The sequence below is a fragment of the Elephas maximus genome, chromosome 7, assembly GCF_024166365.1.
Source record: "Elephas maximus indicus isolate mEleMax1 chromosome 7, mEleMax1 primary haplotype, whole genome shotgun sequence".
Lineage (NCBI taxonomy): Eukaryota > Metazoa > Chordata > Mammalia > Proboscidea > Elephantidae > Elephas > Elephas maximus.
Window position 1 is genome coordinate 38,186,896 of NC_064825.1, and position 18,103 is coordinate 38,204,998.

The 18,103-nt window shown below is 39.5% G+C and overlaps 1 protein-coding gene across 19 annotated transcripts in view; it reads left to right on the forward strand.

The window, feature by feature from the left end:
* DLG2 (discs large MAGUK scaffold protein 2) overlaps positions 1-18,103 on the forward strand; it is a 2,175,949-nt gene that overhangs the window by 2,142,909 nt on the left and 14,937 nt on the right. For all 19 annotated transcript variants that reach the window (XM_049891082.1, XM_049891084.1, XM_049891085.1 and 16 more), the window contains 5 exons: positions 2,982-3,032; positions 4,159-4,260; positions 7,319-7,491; positions 9,965-10,074; positions 16,189-16,280. In XM_049891082.1, coding sequence (XP_049747039.1) covers positions 2,982-3,032; positions 4,159-4,260; positions 7,319-7,491; positions 9,965-10,074; positions 16,189-16,280 — 528 coding nt within the window. The remainder of the gene's footprint in view (positions 1-2,981; positions 3,033-4,158; positions 4,261-7,318; positions 7,492-9,964; positions 10,075-16,188; positions 16,281-18,103) is intronic.

Sequence of the window (18,103 nt, forward strand, 5' to 3'; positions counted from 1 at the left end):
TTTCCAAGGCTGTAAATCTTTATGGAAGCCAAATACCACATCTTTCTCCCACCGAGCAGCTGGTGGGTTCAAACTGCCAACCTCTCCGTTAGCAACCAAGCACTTAACCACTGCATCACCAGGACTCCTTTCAAAAGATGTAGCTGTGAAAAATAGAATGCCATGCAGATATGAATTGCTGTGACTCTTTTTTCTCCCCTTCATTGTCTCCTTCTCATTACTTGATAGGGCTTTTTATTCATGAACATGAAAGTGAAAATCAGCTTAAGTTGTTGAATTCACAGCTATTATTAATCCCAATCTCTATAGCGTCCCAGCAGGCTTCCTGGGTGTTACATAGTACCTGACTGTTGTAAGCTCTTCAGGATTGGAGACGGGCCTGGACACAGGGGTGCTGTAACTGCTACCTACCAGTTCTACTGCTCAGAACAAGAACTGTTACCTTTTCAAGTTAGAAAATAACCAAGAAAGCAATGGATAAACAAACTATAAAATTCTCTAACAAAAATTAATGCTATGCTGCTTTGCCCTGGTTTTCTGAATTACAAATTATATACACTGACATCAAACATATAAGGTTTGCCTATAGAATGTCCCATCAGAATGATTTGCAAGGCCACTGGAAAGAGACACCTACGGGAGTATGACATGTTACATTTGTCTAGAGAAAAGCACACTTCCCAAAGTGAAATGACCGTATTCACAAAGGCACAAACTAGAACCTAAGTTTGGCTTCTTGCTCAGGCTGTTTCCCACTACGGAAATCAGAATGAGAATTCACTGACAACTTTACGTTAAGCATTGGCTAGGTACTGGGGACAGAGTGATAAAAGAAACTCAGTCCTTGCCTTTATGGAGCTCCTAGTATAGTGGGGATCTTAAACATCACCGGATATTTAAAACCTTTGTTATCCTGTGGTAAGGATTCCCTCTAACTTATTAATCATACTCGGAAGATTTCCCTATAAAGTTACAGTTCAGCATCATAATGTTATTCTGCCATGCTTCTGTGCCTAAAACTATACTCATTCCCCAACAATTTGTATACTTCTGAATCCCTATGATCTCTACATGTCTCAGGTTTTTGTGGATAACTGGGGCTTGGCAATCAATCACTGTCATTTGGGGGTGGGGGGTGGAGAGGTGGGACCTGAACTTTGTAAATTTCAGTGATTTAGTTTATTAAAAGAAAATGATTTCCTTCCTGAGTACAAAAAATTGTGACTCCTCCTTACATCCCAACCCCATGTCCAAATGTGGGAATGTCCCCTGAGCATTTCTAGGACAGCCATAGGGTAGATGCCACTGAAGAGGTGTCTCATGGCCCACCCTCTGTGCCTTTGGGAAGCAGCTTGGCATGGAAGTGCCATTCTGAGAGCTAGCCCTGCTTGAGGGTGAGGTAAGATGTGACTTAGACCTGAGGCCATTTCTCACACTTGAGAAACTAAGACCCCACTCCCCACCGCAGCTACCCAGCCTCCAGGGAAGTCATCTGTACTCCACAGCTTTAGCTACATATTGCTTAACTTTCCAAAATCAGTTGTCATTATTAAAACCAACTATAAAGTTCACACCTCCACCTGGTGCCATGACTGTTGAAAGAGGCATACTTGGCATTGATGGGCTGTGAATGTGTTTCAAGGATAGTGAGGATATAAACCAATGAGATTAACTGCCCTTTGAGTTCGGGAGAAACTACCTCATGATTCACGTTACATGCCTTCTGTATAGATCAACGGATAGAAAGTTATTTTTAACAGCCCTTAGCTAGTTCCCCACCAAAGGATAGTCAACCAGAAGCTAATACAAAGAGCAAATCCTTCTAGGTTTGCAGCTGAAAGGGCTGATCCCATGGCCAGTTCATCAATTGGGTAAAATAGATGATTAAAAAAATAGTTGCCTAAAGCCAACCTGAGAAGCCCTGGTGGCACAGTGGTTAAGCACTCAGCTGCTAATCAAGAGGTCAGTGGTTTGAACCCACCAGCCACTCCACTGGACAAAGTGTGGTAGTAGGCTTCCGTAAAGATTTGTTGTGTGCTGTTGAGCTGATTCTGACTCATAGGACATAGTAGAACTGCCCCATAGGATTTCCCAGGAGCAGCTGGTGGCTTTAACTGCCAACCTTTTGGTTACCAGCCAAGCTCCTAACCACTGTGCCACCAGGACACTGTCATAAACATTTACAGCCTTGGAAATCCAATGGAGCAGTTCTACTCTGTCCTATAGGTCAGAACAGAATTGAAGGCAACGGGTTAAAGCCAGTTTACTTTCCATGGTTATTTGTTGACTTGAGGCTCACGCTGGAGGAGCTGACACTTTTCCTACATTGTCTTTCTTAGCTCTCTTCCAAATTTTCAGGCACGCGTTAGCAGTAATTATAACCAATGACTTAGGACACTCCTCAAATTTTGATTCTATTGAACTGACCCACAGAATTTTCCTGATGAAATAACATTAAAGTCCTTAGCAGTCCTGTACTGCATGCTGATGAAGTTTTTGTATCATAAATGAAACTAGCAGACACTTGCTTTCGAACAATGTGCTTCTTTGGGAAATAAAATAGAAGATGAAATAAAAGGTACAGAAATTCTGAGTATGTACAGCAAACTACTGGATGGACCCTTTCCTTGAACTAAACGGTTTCATTTTAGGTAGTAATGTGTGCTGTAGAAGCCATTCTACTCAATATTCCAATGTCAGACAGAGTAGTCTCACAGGTCATTGCCCTGCTGAATGGCAGATAGCTGGCTGCCAGTCAGTACACAGAGTTATGACTATGTGATGTGACCAGAAAGACAACCTGACTTCTGAAATACTGCTGAAGAGTTTTATGAGGACGAAGGGATTTTTGGAATGGTTCAAGAAGAGAGAGCAAGGAAAATTAACCCTGAACCGTGTCTGCTTCCTTGTATCAGAACAGAGATTGTAGCTATAGTATATGACTGGTAGTCCACTGTAATTTTTCCTTCTTCTCTTCTCAGGAGGGCAAGAAGACCTTATTCTCTCCTACGAGCCGGTCACAAGGCAGGAAAGTAAGTTTCCCAGCATGTTCTGATTTCTGATTTCCAGATCATAACAGGTGACACCATTGGAAGATGGAAAGAGTGAAGGACTAACAGAAATAAACCCTACTTAATACTCAGTTGTCCCCAGGCCAGATCCTGCTCTCTCCTTTTGGTGGTCCTATCACCAAACAAACAACTTCCCTGCTGAAAGTGGGCGATGACAACTCCCAAGAAGATGGAGCATCCCTCCAGATGAGTGCTCCTTAATGGGAAAGAGCCCATCAAAATCACCTAGAGAGCCCTGGCCACAGGACCAACGGATGAAAGCCCCTAGGAGACTGATGTCAGCTCAGTATTTAGAAGGAATCTGGAGCAGACCATGTACCAGGAGCCTGCATTCCTTTCCCTTTACAGAGAGGTGTTTATAGACAGGCTAATAACTATTGAAAGGGTATTGCAGAAGGAATTCAAGCATCAGATGAGTAGTTGTACCAAATGAACTTTAGAGTTTCTTCTAATTCCATGATACAAAGAAATTCAGAAAACCCCAATAGACCATGGAGAATATTTTGAGCTAAAAAAAAAAAGAAGGAATTATAAAAACTTAAGATGTCATTACTACTAATTCATTACTACTACTTATTGTTGTTGGGTGCTGTCAAGTAGGTTCTGACTCATAGCGACTCTATGTACAACAGAACAAAACACTACCTGGTCCTGCATCATCCTTACAATCATTGCTATTTACTGCTACAACTAATAATAATAAAAGTAATAATTACTTTTAAAGTCATTGTCTAAACAATGGCCAAACAGCTAGTTTGAATTCTTTTTCTCCCACTCAGTTACCTAATTTCAGTAGTTGTTTTGACATTGTGTGGGCATAACCCAAGAGTAAGCAAAACCCCTCCAGATGCTTCTTTGTGGTCACAGACACTGCAGTCACTTATCCATGTGAGTAATTTCAAGAAAGTAGACACAACCAGACATACCGAGAGTTAAACATTAATTGCCCTATGCCAGGCTGTATTGATAATTTATCCAATGAAGTAATGCCCTCAGCAGTTCACCTTAAGAATCACCCTTGCAGGACAGTTTTTCAGTTGTTTCCAAGTCTTTCTCCTCACCTGGATCTTCCTTTTCCTCTCTGCAGTAAACTACACCCGGCCTGTGATTATCCTGGGTCCCATGAAGGATCGGATCAATGACGACTTGATATCCGAATTCCCTGACAAATTTGGCTCCTGTGTGCCTCGTAGGTATTCTTTCTCTTTCCTCCAGAGAAAGAAAAAAACAAAAACCTAACTCCTTTCTGTGAGGATGAAATGTAATGCTGTTCCTCTTGCTGTCTCTCCAGTGACTCAAATACAGTTGTTACCTATTATCTGAGCTCCTTATTTAATTTTCTCTGCCCAACACTTTTCATCTATGCTGCCACGTGTTGTTCTGTTTAGTGAGCGCGTGATGTTGTCTCCGACCTGACTGTGATCCCTAGAGGGCAGGAATGGGTGGATCCTCTTCCTTTGCAACCCCCACGGCATTTAAAACAGCACAGGCTTGATGACGGGCATCGGCATGTTCTGATGGATTAACTGAAAGGCTGCTGAAGCAGCTTCTTCCATAGAATGAAAGAGATCAGAAACAAAGCCGTATATTAAAATCATTTCAGGATGATTGAGGAACATGTGTCAATCCAAAACCAAGTAGCCTTTCCCATATGTTTTAACAGCCCCAGGTGTTGGGATGATGAAGACAAGAAGGTTTATAAAACTTTAATCTGCTCTCTAAACCATTACCAACTTTAATCTGCCCTTTTGGTCATTAGAGACAATCGTCTGGTTTCCTGGTATCCCTGGGGTGGCCTGTAAGGTTTTATCTGCCCTACCTCCTTTCCTCCACTGTACTTCCGCGACCCCCACCCCATCTTCACCCCCACTATGTCACTCAAAAATGCATGAAGGCCTTCGCATTTCAAACAGCAGATGAGCAGTTGTACCAAATGAACTTTAGAGTTTCTTCTAATCCCGTGATACAAAGAAATTCGGAAAACCCCAATAGACCATGGAGAATATTTTGAACTAAAAAAAAAAAAAAAGGAATTATAAAAACATAAGATGTTATTACTATTAATTCATTACTACTACTTATTGTTGTTGGGTGCTGTCAAGTTGGCTCCGACTCATAGCAACTCTATGTACAAAAGCCCTCTAGGAAATTTAAATTTATTAGCTAATTGAGCGCTTAAATATGATCCCAACAAATTTGTTTCTCATGCTATACATTTTTTAAGCTTTATGCTTTCAAATGTCACTCACATTTTAGTATCGCAAGTACCACCTGGAATACTTCAGAACATCAGGAGTTACATGTACACAGGACGTGAACAAAAGGGAGCTAGGATGCTGTATCTCAGGATATAGTTCCCAGCGAGGGCTCTGGGAAGCACACCCGCTTTTGTAGAACAGCTCCTGGGAAGGTCTTTAGATAGAACAAGCACATCAAAACCTAGGTCATGTGTAGCACCTACCAGTTTATTCCTCCACCTCTGAGTGAGAGAGAGCAGATGGTTGCTAAGTACCCTTTCCATTTTCCCTTGCATACTCTTTTCTCTTTTTTAAATTAAGAGCACTATTTTATGATGATCAATACATGCTTATTGTACAAAACTTGCAAAATGCTAAAAAGAAAGTTAAACAAGAAAATTAAAAATATCCAAAATTACAGAGTAAAGAGATAACATCACTGTTAATGTTTTGGTAGATTTCCATTCTACTCTGTCGTTCTGTGCGTGCATTTTTTTCCATGTAATTGGCCGTATATATATATATATAAAAAAAACTAAAAAAGTAGTTTTTTTTATATATATATAATATTAAATGTATATAATTTTTTATTCTTTGTTTTTTGATCAACATTATTCAAAACTTTAAATATTTTAATCTTATACCATAATTAACTTTCATTTATGGACATTCTGGGTTTTCGGTATTATACACTGTAATTATGACATATTTTTAATTGTATTTTATAAATATTTTCATTTATAATATATAAATTAAATTAATATAATAAACATCTTTAAGGATAGAATGTCATCTGAATTTTTTTTTTAATCAATTTTTATGTTAGGTTCCTAGAAAGAGAATAGCTGAGTCAAAGATGGGGAATGCTTTAATATTTTTATTTTACATTGTTTTCACCAGGAAGTTTATGTGGAATGGTTAGAATTGGTGACTTTTAGCCCTACCTTAACAGTGATGATCTCGTTTTACATATTTTTAAATCCTTGAATACATTCATAGTACTTACCTACACCTAGTGCCGTCGAGTCGATTCCGACTCATAGCGACCCTACAGAACAGAGTAGGACTGCCCCATTGAGTTTCCAAGGAGCGCCTGGTGGATTTGAACTGCAGATCCTTTGGTTAGCAGCCATAGCACTTAACCACTACACCACCAGGGTTTCCACATTCATAGTAGCTATGAATTCATAGTAGCTATGTCTATTTTTCCTCTTGGTTATGGGTCACATTTCTCTGTTTTTTTGCTTGTTCCATAGTCTTTCATTGTGTGCTATGTTCTTGAGGGTCTGGATTTTATTAATTTCCCTTACAGAATATTGAGTTTTTGTTCTAGCAGGAAATAATTTACTGACAGATATGCTAGCTGTGGTTGTAACTGTTTTTTTTTCCTTTGTTACGGTGGGTCTAGAGAAACCCTACTCCTAAAATGTGACCTTTCTAGGATCTCAACCAAAAGCCCAATTCTGGCTGATCAGAACTCCGTTGTTCCCTAATACTGTGTAACTTGCAGAATCTACTTTTGAAAATGGCCCCTAGTCAGAGAGGAGAGGTGAATGTAGAGCTCTATCAGTGTGTGTCTCTTTTCTCAAGGATCACAGCCCAGCACTGCCTACCTGAAAACAGTTATTCTATATATTTTGTCTAGTTTTGTAGCTGTTTATAGGGAGAGGTAAGACTGGTACCCATTACTATGTCACAGTCAGACCAGAGCTCCCTCATATTACATATTTTTAAATATCTATATTGAGGGTGGAAACCCTGATGGCATAGTAATTAAGAACTACGGCTGCTAACTAAAAGGTCGGCAGTTCAAATCTACCAGACGCTCCTTGGAAACCCTATGGGGCCGTTCTACTCTGTCCTATAGGGTCGCTATGAGTTGGAATCGACTCGATGGCAACGAGCTTGTTTTTTTTTGGTTTATATTGAGGGTGGGGGAAAAACAGGTGCAAAGGAAGGAAGAATGTATGAGCATAAATGCATCTTAATTCCATTATTTGCTTTATAAAGATACTACGAGGCCAAAACGTGACTACGAAGTGGACGGCAGAGACTATCACTTTGTCATTTCCAGAGAACAAATGGAAAAAGATATCCAAGAGCACAAGTTTATCGAAGCCGGCCAGTACAACGACAACTTATATGGAACCAGTGTGCAGTCTGTGAGATTTGTAGCAGAAAGGGTAGGTTCACCAATCTTCTTACACCTCCCCTAAAGAAGCCTCTGAGGTGGCGAACTGCATTTTTGTTCATCATTCTTTCCTAATTGCAGTTGTAAATTTTGATTAAATATTCCTTTTAAGACAGCCAAGCAGAGAATCACCTTAGGGCAAGGTCCTTAATCATTGTTCTAATCTCAATAAAGTATGCTGGCTGAGTTGGGGAAGAGGGGGTGGCTATAAACCTAAAGGCAATTAACAGCTTGAAGTTTATGAGGATTTACTTTGTCCTTGATTTGACTACCTGAGGCTCCAGTAAACAGCAGTGAATTTATTAACGAAGCTTTGTTCTTTTTGTTGTTTAGATCCAGATTCTCAATTCCTTCTATTAGGAGTTACTTTTTATCTCTCTGAAGACTTGAGATCCTCATGGTAGAAAAATAGATAGATGGGGAGGGCTGCCCAACCTGTTACTGGCAGAAATTCCAAATTAGAGGAGGTATAGATGCTTTAATTCCCTCCTACTTATAATTTCTGAAAGGTGGCAGAGAGGATAATGTTCAAGAGAGGATAGCATATGAAGGTACTTGAGTGTGTCTCTAAGATCAGCCAGTAGGAGGGACTGGAAGGTATGAGGGAACAGGACAGCTGATAATAGGGAACCTAGGGTTGAGAAGGGAGAGTACTGACATGTGGGGTTGTTAACCAATGTTATACAACAATGTGTGTACTGTTGGATGAGAAATGAGTTTGTTCTGTAAACCTTCATCTGAAGTTCAATTAAAAAAAAAAAAAATCTGCCTGTAGGGAGATCCTAGGTCTCTGGAGAGTACAAATGGTTTGTACTCGACTACTACCCTATGGGTTGTTAGTACAAATCTACCCAGCAGCACCACAGAAGAAAGACCTGACAATCTCCTTCTGTTAAGATTATAACCAAGAAAAGCCTATGAAGCAGTTCTATTCTGTAACACATGGGGTTGCCACGAGTCAGAACTGACTCAATGGCAACAGATACCAGAGATTTAATCTCCTGGGAACACAGAGAACCAATTTCTTAGGTGAAAGAAAACTGTTATTAGCCAATCATATTTGTTATATAATTAGTATTTGTTGGCTTTATTTGATTTAACTCAACCTTCTCTCCCCTCCCCTTCTGATGCCCTGCTAAAAAACTTAAACAGGGTCTGTAAAGTCTATCAGAGAATACACTAAAGAAGTGACATCTATTTTCCTCTCTCTCAAAAGTTGGAGTCTATCAATGGTATTGATATTGTTTCTAGTGAGGGCTTCCTGGATAATTTCATCTACTCTTCTCTTTGAACGCATAGATACAAATATTGTTATCTTGAAATGTTCTGGCTAGTGAATAATCCCAATATGTTGACATTTTATATCCTTGTTGCACTTCACAGCAAACTTGGAATGTATTAATTAAGTGATAAAGGCTTGAACCGTCTATTCTGTTTCTCACTTAAGAAAATATGTCTGTTACTTTATAGCCAGATTATAAATGTCTGCCCAACTTAAGAGTTCAGGTATTCCCTGGACTCTGTTCATTTTCATGTGAATATTATAAAACTCCTTGCCGTCGAAACGATTCTGACTCATGGTGACCCTATAGGACAGAACAGAACTGCTGTATAGAGTTTCCAAGAAGGGCCTGGTGGATTTGAACCGTCAACCTTTTGGTTAGCAGCTGTAGCTCTTAACCACTATGCTACCAGGCTATTATAGATAAGTTTTTATTCCCTATTATTGATTTCGAACTGTTCCTATCTACATAATATGCTTTTTCTCTTCTTGTGTAAAGTTCTTCTAGCCTCAGGGTAATGAGGCCATTTCTCTCCAGGAGGTAGAATATGATTTGGCAAATGTATCTACTTTTCCAGAAATACTTATAAAGCATTTCTTTGCTCTGAGTGCTCATTGCATTGGAAGCCAAGTTTAATGCGGTGTGCTATAAAGTAATAGGGTTTTATTTGTTAACGAACAAGAAATTTTCATACTCCATGCATGCCTCTCTCAAAGCATTTAACTGTATAATATTTAAGGTACTTCTTTTTGTATCTGTCCTCTGCTAGACTGAGCGTATTGAGAACAGGGCACAAACACTCGGCCAACGATTGTGACTTATGAGCTTCACGAAAATGAGCTCGGTTAAGTTATATATGGCTACATGCCTTCTTTGTGCAATGCATCAAGTATTTATTTAACTAATAAAACTAAGTTAACTAATAAAACACATGTAAAGTGCTTAGCACAGTGGCATGCACTTAGTAAGGCCGTAATAAGTATTATTGCAAGCACTCAGTGATGACCCTGGATATCAACTTTTACTTATGCTTTCTATCAACTTTTAGTTATGCTTTGTAATGATTCTTTTTGAACCTTTAGAAACTCAGTATTCTGTACCGTCCCCTAAAAAACATAACTTCCTTTTGGTTTGATTGTGACCCATTCTTGTGGATTAACTTTTTTTTTTTTTTCCTACCAGGGCAAACACTGTATACTTGACGTATCAGGAAATGCTATCAAGCGGTTACAGGTTGCCCAGCTCTATCCCATTGCCATCTTCATTAAGCCCAAGTCTCTGGAACCTCTGATGTAAGTAGAGGGCACTGGAGGCCTTCATCCTACCCTCTGTCCCATATTACATAGCAAATCATCAACAGCTCTTTGTCGCAAACACTTGGAAACGCGGCTGCTGATTTCTAAGCACTTTTTTTCAGAAGATATACTGTATTCAAGATTGTTTGTACCACTAGGGAGACATAATGCCAATAATTCCTTAAAATGTCTTCACAATATTCCATAATATATATTTTTACATTTTCACAATTTTGTTTTATTTTGGAGGGGGGTTGGTTAATCTGGGTTTGTCATCGTTGTTTTGTTATTTTAGCCCCTTTACATTGGCATTTTGCTTTATACTATAAAAGAACTCTGCTGGCCCTTAATTAAATTCCACATATATGGGTCACTGACCTTAAGGGAGTTTTCTTAGTGGCACAGCAGTAAAACATGTACAATTCAAACCAATAGCTTCTTAAAAAAAATAATAATAATACCTGTGTATATTTATGAACAAGAGAAAAACGTACAACAGATTTTTTTGTTTTTTTAAATCTTTTTTAGTTTTCAAAGACTTGTTAGATACTTCCCTTCAAAAAGCAGTAAAAAACAACTGGGCAGATATTCGAGATCTGGCTATAAAGTAACAGACTTATTTTTCTGGGGTGATTGGGTGGAAACCGTTGGCATTGCTTCACAGACGTATCCACACTAAGGTGAGGTTGCAGCAGCCACAGAGGCAGCTGAGCAAAGGCACTCAGAGCAGGGACTTAAAAAATCGGTCAGGCTAGGTTTGGTTCTTTGCTCATCCAGTAATTAGCTATGTGACCTTGAGAAAGTTACTTGACCTGGCTAAGATTCAGTTCCTCATCCCTAAAGTAGGCATGCTAATAATACGTGTCTCTTTGGACTGGTATAAAGGTTAAACAACAAGATCATGAATGTAAAGCTCTTCATCTTCGGCACGTAGTAAACACTCAGTGAGTACTAGTGGTACTAACAGTTAACGTGCTTGGCTGCTAATGGAAGGGTTGAAGGTTCAAGTCTACCCAGCGGCACCATGGAAGAAAGGCCTAGCAATCTGCTTCTGAAAAATCAACCATTGAAAACCCTGAGGAACCCAGTTGTACTCTGACACACGTGGGGTCGGAGTCCACTCAATGGCAACTGGCTAAATGGTATTATTACAACAGTTACAAATTTATTTTATTATAAAAGAAATAAAGCTATTTTGTCATTATATAACACACAAACAGCACCTTTTCCATGATAACACAATCGATAATGCCCAGTCTATGTTGTGAGAGCCTTGCTTGAATATTGCCTCCCTTTCTGGCTTCTAGACCTGAGAGCGTTTAACCAGGTTCAGAAAAGAAGCACCAACTACTGGTAAAGAATGTTTCTGGGAAGATCAAGGAAAATGAAATTATTTAATCCCAGAGGTGAAAGCAGTTACTTGCAGAGGATACTGACTACCTGTACCCTGTCTCCTCTGAGGACGAGGAAGCCAAGTGAGCTACAGTAGCTGGAATTACACCCTAAGAGAATAAAGCTAAATACGTATTGATCTTTGGGGAAGTTGCCAGAGATGCACCTTAGAAGCAGAATACGTCCCCATAAATACAAGATGGACAAAGGGTCTTACTGGAATGAAAAAAATAGAACCAGGAGGCCACTGACAGTACCATGAATTTAGGGATTAGATATAATGTGAAAAGCTTGGCCTACAGTTGGCATATGGAAAAATATGTGGTGACAAAATGATGTTCCTTGTATCTTTATCCTCAATAGCATGTACTTTGTTTCTTCCCATCTCAGAGACAGCATTGAGCATTGCATGAAGTCAATTAAGCTACCACAAATTTCATTATGTAAAACTATAAACTGTAAGAAGCCACATACATATTATCAGTAATGTTAATATTAATAAGAATAGAAAAATGGCCTTTACCCCCTGGCACTACAGCATCTTAAAGCCCATTTTAGAGACAGAAAACTAAGTTTTCACATCACAAACATGCAGGGGAATAAATAGCTTCCCAAGAAGTGAGGCCTGAGGGAGAACAGCAGTGGCACATTTGGTCCAGGGTGATTTGGGGAGACATTCCCCTCTGGCTTTCAGTAGAAGGTCTACTTCCTTCCACATCTATGAGATGACTTATTTAGTGTTGCCTTAGGGCACTGTCCCAGCCACTTATCACTAAGGAAAACTGAACATCCTGCAGGCTAGATTCCACAGTGAGGATGATGAATCTGCCATAGTTTGCTGCAGCCATATTCATGAGTCTCAAGTGCAGAAAGGATAATATTCAGACTAATGTGATATTATTAAATGTTGGATGTTTACTTTCTAGTCCCCTCTTTTCCAAGGATTTTCCTTTGGAAGCAAGGCTGGCATGAATTGCTTGTTCCCCAGACAAGAGTGAATGTTAGGTCAGCCAGAACAAAAGCATGGCAGCTGTCACATGGAAGCCTTGATACATCATCGCACACATTACTTCTCAAGTGCATCGTACACATGAAACCACAGGGCTTATTAGCACATGCATAGCTGACTCTTCAGGGAAGCAAAAAATCCAGGGTGTGTATGAAAAACAGGATCTTTTTACATTGTGCCATCACATGACGTCTGACTTCCCCATGGCAATGAGGGGAAGCTTCCCCATCCTTCTTAACCCTTCTACACCCAATCTGTTGCTACCCTGCTGCTCCTAAGCTACCCTGTGTTACTCTATCTTCAACTATAATTATGTTTATTTGTCTACCTCCCCATTCATTCATTCACTTATTCATTCAACAAATATATGTCAAGTCAGGCTCCATGTAACATGCCGATGAATGAGCCATGGACTCTGCCCTCAAGAAACTCGTAGAGTAGGCAAAGAAACAAAGCAAATTCATATAAAACCTGTTGCCGTCGAGTCGATTCTGACTCATAGCGACCCTATAGAACAGAGTAGAACTACCCCATAGGGTTTCCAAGGAGCAGCTAGTGAATTTCAACTGCCGACCTTTTGGTTAGCAGCCTGAGCTCTTAAGCACTTCACCACCAGGGCACCAAATTCATACTTACACTAGGGGGGGAAAAAACCTAAACTAAGCCATTACTACAACAAGTGCAAATGGAATTTGAGTAAGATAGAGGCCGGCATAAGCTGGGGAAGTCAGAGAAGGCCTAGAAGCTACATGATTTCTTGAGATCTGTATTTCTCTGAAGAGTGTCCCTTCATTTAGCCAACATCTTCTTCACTCAGGAGTGACATCTATTCACAGCTTGTCTAGTACTAGGACTGCTGGTTAGGGTGGAAATTATAGACACTGTCCCTTGGGACAAGATGAATTTATACCAGTAACAAGAGCTCAGGAAATTCCTTCTTCTTTATATTGCAGCTTTCAAGATCAGGCCAAGAACCACGCTGATATCTAACTTCAGTTTCTGCTTTCTCCAAACAAGAGTCTCTTTTGAAATATATTAAGTGCTGGTATAATAGAAAGTCTGTCTAAGAGTTCCTTTAAAAAAAAAAAAAAAAAAACCTTTAGCTCTAACCCCAGATTTACTTTTTATTAAATGTACAGTCTTAGGCAAGACCCTTCACTACTTCGGTCCTCCGTCATTTGCTCTAAAATAAAACAACTGCCTAGGGCAGGGGTTCCAGACCCCTATCTCTGGCTTCCTAAGCAGCATGCAAAAGCAGTAATGCTTTCGGAAATTCTATTCTGTACCTGTATGCATCCCAATGGACCAGCCAAAATGTCTTTGCTTTTGGCTGGAATTTTATCAGCTCAGCACAGTCACACTGGTATTTCTATGATGATCACAGGCCCTGATTGTGAGTCTTTGATTCGAAAATGATGGGAAGAGAAAGAAATTTTATTTACTAGGTGTAGTTTGTTTGGCAGGCAAAAACGTTAACCCATGGAGGACACAGGAGCAGAAAGCTGCTATGGTTGGGAATCGGTTGGTTAGGTTACTTTCAATTTCCCTCTCATTTTGATTTGTCCTTGTCTTCGTTTCCTAGGGCTGCCGTAACAAAATACTACAACACGGGTGGCTTTAAAGAACAGAATTTTATTTTCTCACAGTTCTTGAGGCCGGGGTCCAAATTTAGGGTATCAGCCATGCTGATTCTTTTGAGGGCTCTGAGAGAGGAATTGTTCCATGTATCTCTCCTAGCTTCTGGTTTCTGCTGGCAACCTCTGTGTTCCCTTGCTGCTTGTAGAGGGATCCTCACATGCCTTCTTATCGTGTGTGTGTGTGTGTGTGTGTGTGTGTGTGTAAACTCTCTCCTTTTACATCACACCACTCAGAAGGGATTAGGGCTAGGACCCACCCTCTTCCAGTATGATTTAACTGATAATGCCTTCAAAGAAAGACCTTATATCCCCAAACAATGTCACATTCACAGGCACAGGCATTAGAACTTCAGTTTATCTTTTTGGGGGCGCAATTTAATCCATCGTAGTCCTTACCAATAAATTGTATTTAAATAATCTTACAATGATTTGATAAGCACACAGGCAATTTTAGCAGCTTGTGGTTCCCCATACATATACTAACAGTAACACAAATGAAATCATGTGTGAGTTGGAAGCAGCTAGACCTAAGTCCTCCCAGCCACAAGAGCCAGTTTATTAGCCCAGCTGAGCTTCAATTTTTTCATCCACAAGATGGAAAAGATACCACCTTTTTAAATAGAATCATGGGGAGGCTTAACTCAGTTCAGGTATTCACAGCATGTCACCACCCCATGCCTTCCTCAGAGTAAGTGCTCAGGATTATGTGTGTCAATTCCTATCACTTGATGAGGAACTCATGGGCAGTGAATGATACACAGTGGCTGACAGACTGACAGAAAGGAAGGGACAGAGTCCGAGGCATAATTCCTTTACAGTTCCTTCTCCTATGAGAACACAAATAAACCAAGTAAGCATCAGGGATTCTTTCTTACGGAGCTCCTCTGTCCTGGCTCACTATTTGACTAAATTACTGGCTTATAGTCTATTTGAAAATATTTTGATCCCAGTGCTTTTAATTGTCACATTTTCTCTGCACCCATTTTAATTCAAGCCACCTTCAGCAGATCTTCGAGATACCATTTGATTATAAAAACAGAGCAAGTCCAGGCTCTTACATTATAGACACGCCTTGCTATTTGCAGAAATGGAGTAGCAAGAGCTGCAAAATGCTTTTTTGCCCTGGAAGATGCACACGCCTAAGGGGCCTGTCCCCTTTTCTATAATTCTTTGGAAGCACTTTCTGTGTTTCTTCACTCCCCATGTTTCCTGCTACACACTAAAGATGACCAGCAACCCTTAGGAAGGATGTGAAAGATGAAAACTCAAAAACATTTTGCAAGGCTGAGAACAGTCAAATCTAGTTCTCTGAAATGTGATGAGGCTCAGTAGTCTCGGATGCGCCTTCGCTTCTCTCCATCTCTTCTCCTGCTTCTAATCTCCCCTGGAAGATTTCATTCAATTCTACATCCCACATTTAAAAGAGGTCAAGATAGACTACAATAAGATCTGAGGAAGAATGGGCAGGAAGGTTAGGATTTGGAAATTGTATCTAATGAGACAGCAAGGAAGTAGGACAGTTTATTCTGAAGAAGACTCAGGGGACACATGAGCACTTAAATACTCTGAGGTCTCTCATGGAGGAAGGAAGTTTATTTCTGCTCCATATCACTACAGGGGACAGAACAGGGACCGTGACTACAAACCATAAAAAGACACATTATTCTTCAATCCAACATGGAACCGAGAGACAGCCATTTGAGACAGCGAGCTTCTTGGTAGGCAGTCCTTGTTGCTGAAATTATCCCAACAAAGAGGAGTTCTGAATGAAGACTAGGAAGCTGCTGCTAAGATTTCCCTGTGCATCCTAGAGGAGTCATTTTTGCTATAAAACCAAAAACCCATTGCCATCAAGTTGATTCCAACTCATAGTGACCTTATAGGACAGAGCAGAACTGCCCCATAGGGTTTCCAAGGAGTGGATGGCAGATTCAAACTGCCGACCTTTTGGTTAGCAGCTGAGCTCTTAACCACTGCACCACCAGGGCTGAATTTTTTGCTATACATTTCAATTTCTCAGGATTTGGTATATTCCTTTTGTGTTCTAACTAACATTAAACTCTCATTTTCCAGGGAGATGAATAAGCGTCTAACAGAAGAACAAGCCAAGAAAACATATGACCGAGCAATTAAGTTAGAACAAGAGTTTGGTGAATATTTTACAGGTAAGGTCACTTATCCTTGTATTGTAAAAAGGGAGATGAACTGTCTCACATTTAACAAGGAAATGACTGTGGGCCTGGTAGACCTGGGCCCTAAAACCTCTCTGTTGACAATCTCTAATACCTATTTCATGGGCAGGGAGTCTCCCTCTGCTTCAGCCATTTGATTCAGAAATCTAGCTTCAGCTGTAGCCAGCTTCCTGGTTTCCCACTGGTTTTATCAAACCGCCTTTTTTGCCATGAGACCAGAAGAACTGGGTTCCTCACGGATTCCAGACTTTCTGGAGCCAAGAGGGTTGAATAAACCCCTGAAACTATTGCCCTGAGATAATCTTTAAACCTTAAACCAAAAATATCCCCTGAAGTCTCCTTAAAACCAAACAATAGTCTGCCTTGAGCATCATGCTGTTTTAAGAACTATCTAAAAAAAAAATATCTATATGGAATCAAATCAACAAAAAGAACTCAAAAGATTAGATAGGAACCTTATGGTGCAGTGAGTTTATGTTAATGAGAGAGAAACAAGTCAGAAAAGGAAGGTGAAAATGGTAGCACAACACAAAGAATGTAATCAGTGTCACTGAATTGGTGTATGTTTTCCTGTGTATATTCTCAACAACAACAAAATATTTTTTAAAAAGGAAGGGAAAAAAAAAAACCCATAAGTGGCAGAAGGCACTGAATTATCAACCTCTATTAAGGAGCATTTTTTTTTTTTTTTTTTTTTTTTTTTTTTTTTTATTAAGGAGCATTTTAGGCATTTATACCTAATTAAACTATCTCCATGATATCATCAGAAAACTTGAAAAAGGAAAATTTGAAGCTGAAAGTGGGCAGTATCCAAAGCAGCTACCCTTGAGAAGTAGTTTTTGGACCTCCATTCTCTGCTTAATTGACTTACAGGTCTGTCCCCCATCAGCAGCACATTAATGCTATGCTTGAGGCATCTCCATGTGTTTCAATTCCATGTCCAGTCTCAATGCAAAATTATTTTTTCTTTTTTGGTATTTCTTGGAAATAAGTTTGGGGAATAAAGGAAGGTTTTCTTCTAGTGGCTGTCATGGGTTCTTTATTCTTATATATTTTCATTGGGCACTGATTAAACCCAGAGAATAATCAAACTTTATGGAACTTGCCTTACAACTAAATATCCATGGTTTAAAACAAAAACTTTCATCTTGAATTATCATTATGTGAAATTAGATTTTTTTTTAATCTTTTTAAGAATATGGAAAGAGCCAGTGGCTTAGGAGTTTGTGAATATGTCAAATCAGGCAGTGTTAAGTAAAGTTTCCATCAATAACAAAGATATAAATTATGTTTTACCCTATAAGTATATCCACATAGGAAAATCAAATAAAAACAATGTACATTTTGACCCGTGATTTCTCTTCAGGAATAAAATAAAATAATCAATATATTCTGAAGATTATTTTTGAAGATCTAACCCAAGTTTCAGTAGTAACTCATAAGTAAGCCCTACAGTCATATGTATGGTATTCAATCTATTTTTCAGATCTATCAACAAGGAAATGTTTTCTCAAAGGAGATTTAGTGTTTTAGGCAGTACACAATTTGGTCAATTTGTTTATGTTTCCACCTATTTTTGTTTCTTATAAGTACTGATGATATTCTCAATGTACATAAACCTATACGGTAAAATCTCAATTTACCAAATTTCTTGGAGAATAAAAGCTTTCCTATTAAAGGTTTCTTCAAAATGCTGATAAAATGGCAGCATGAGCAGGTCTAGTATCCTGACCCACCCACATGAACACCAAGAAAAGCAGCAAAAAAATCTGTAATCGGCCCTTTAAGCACTCTGA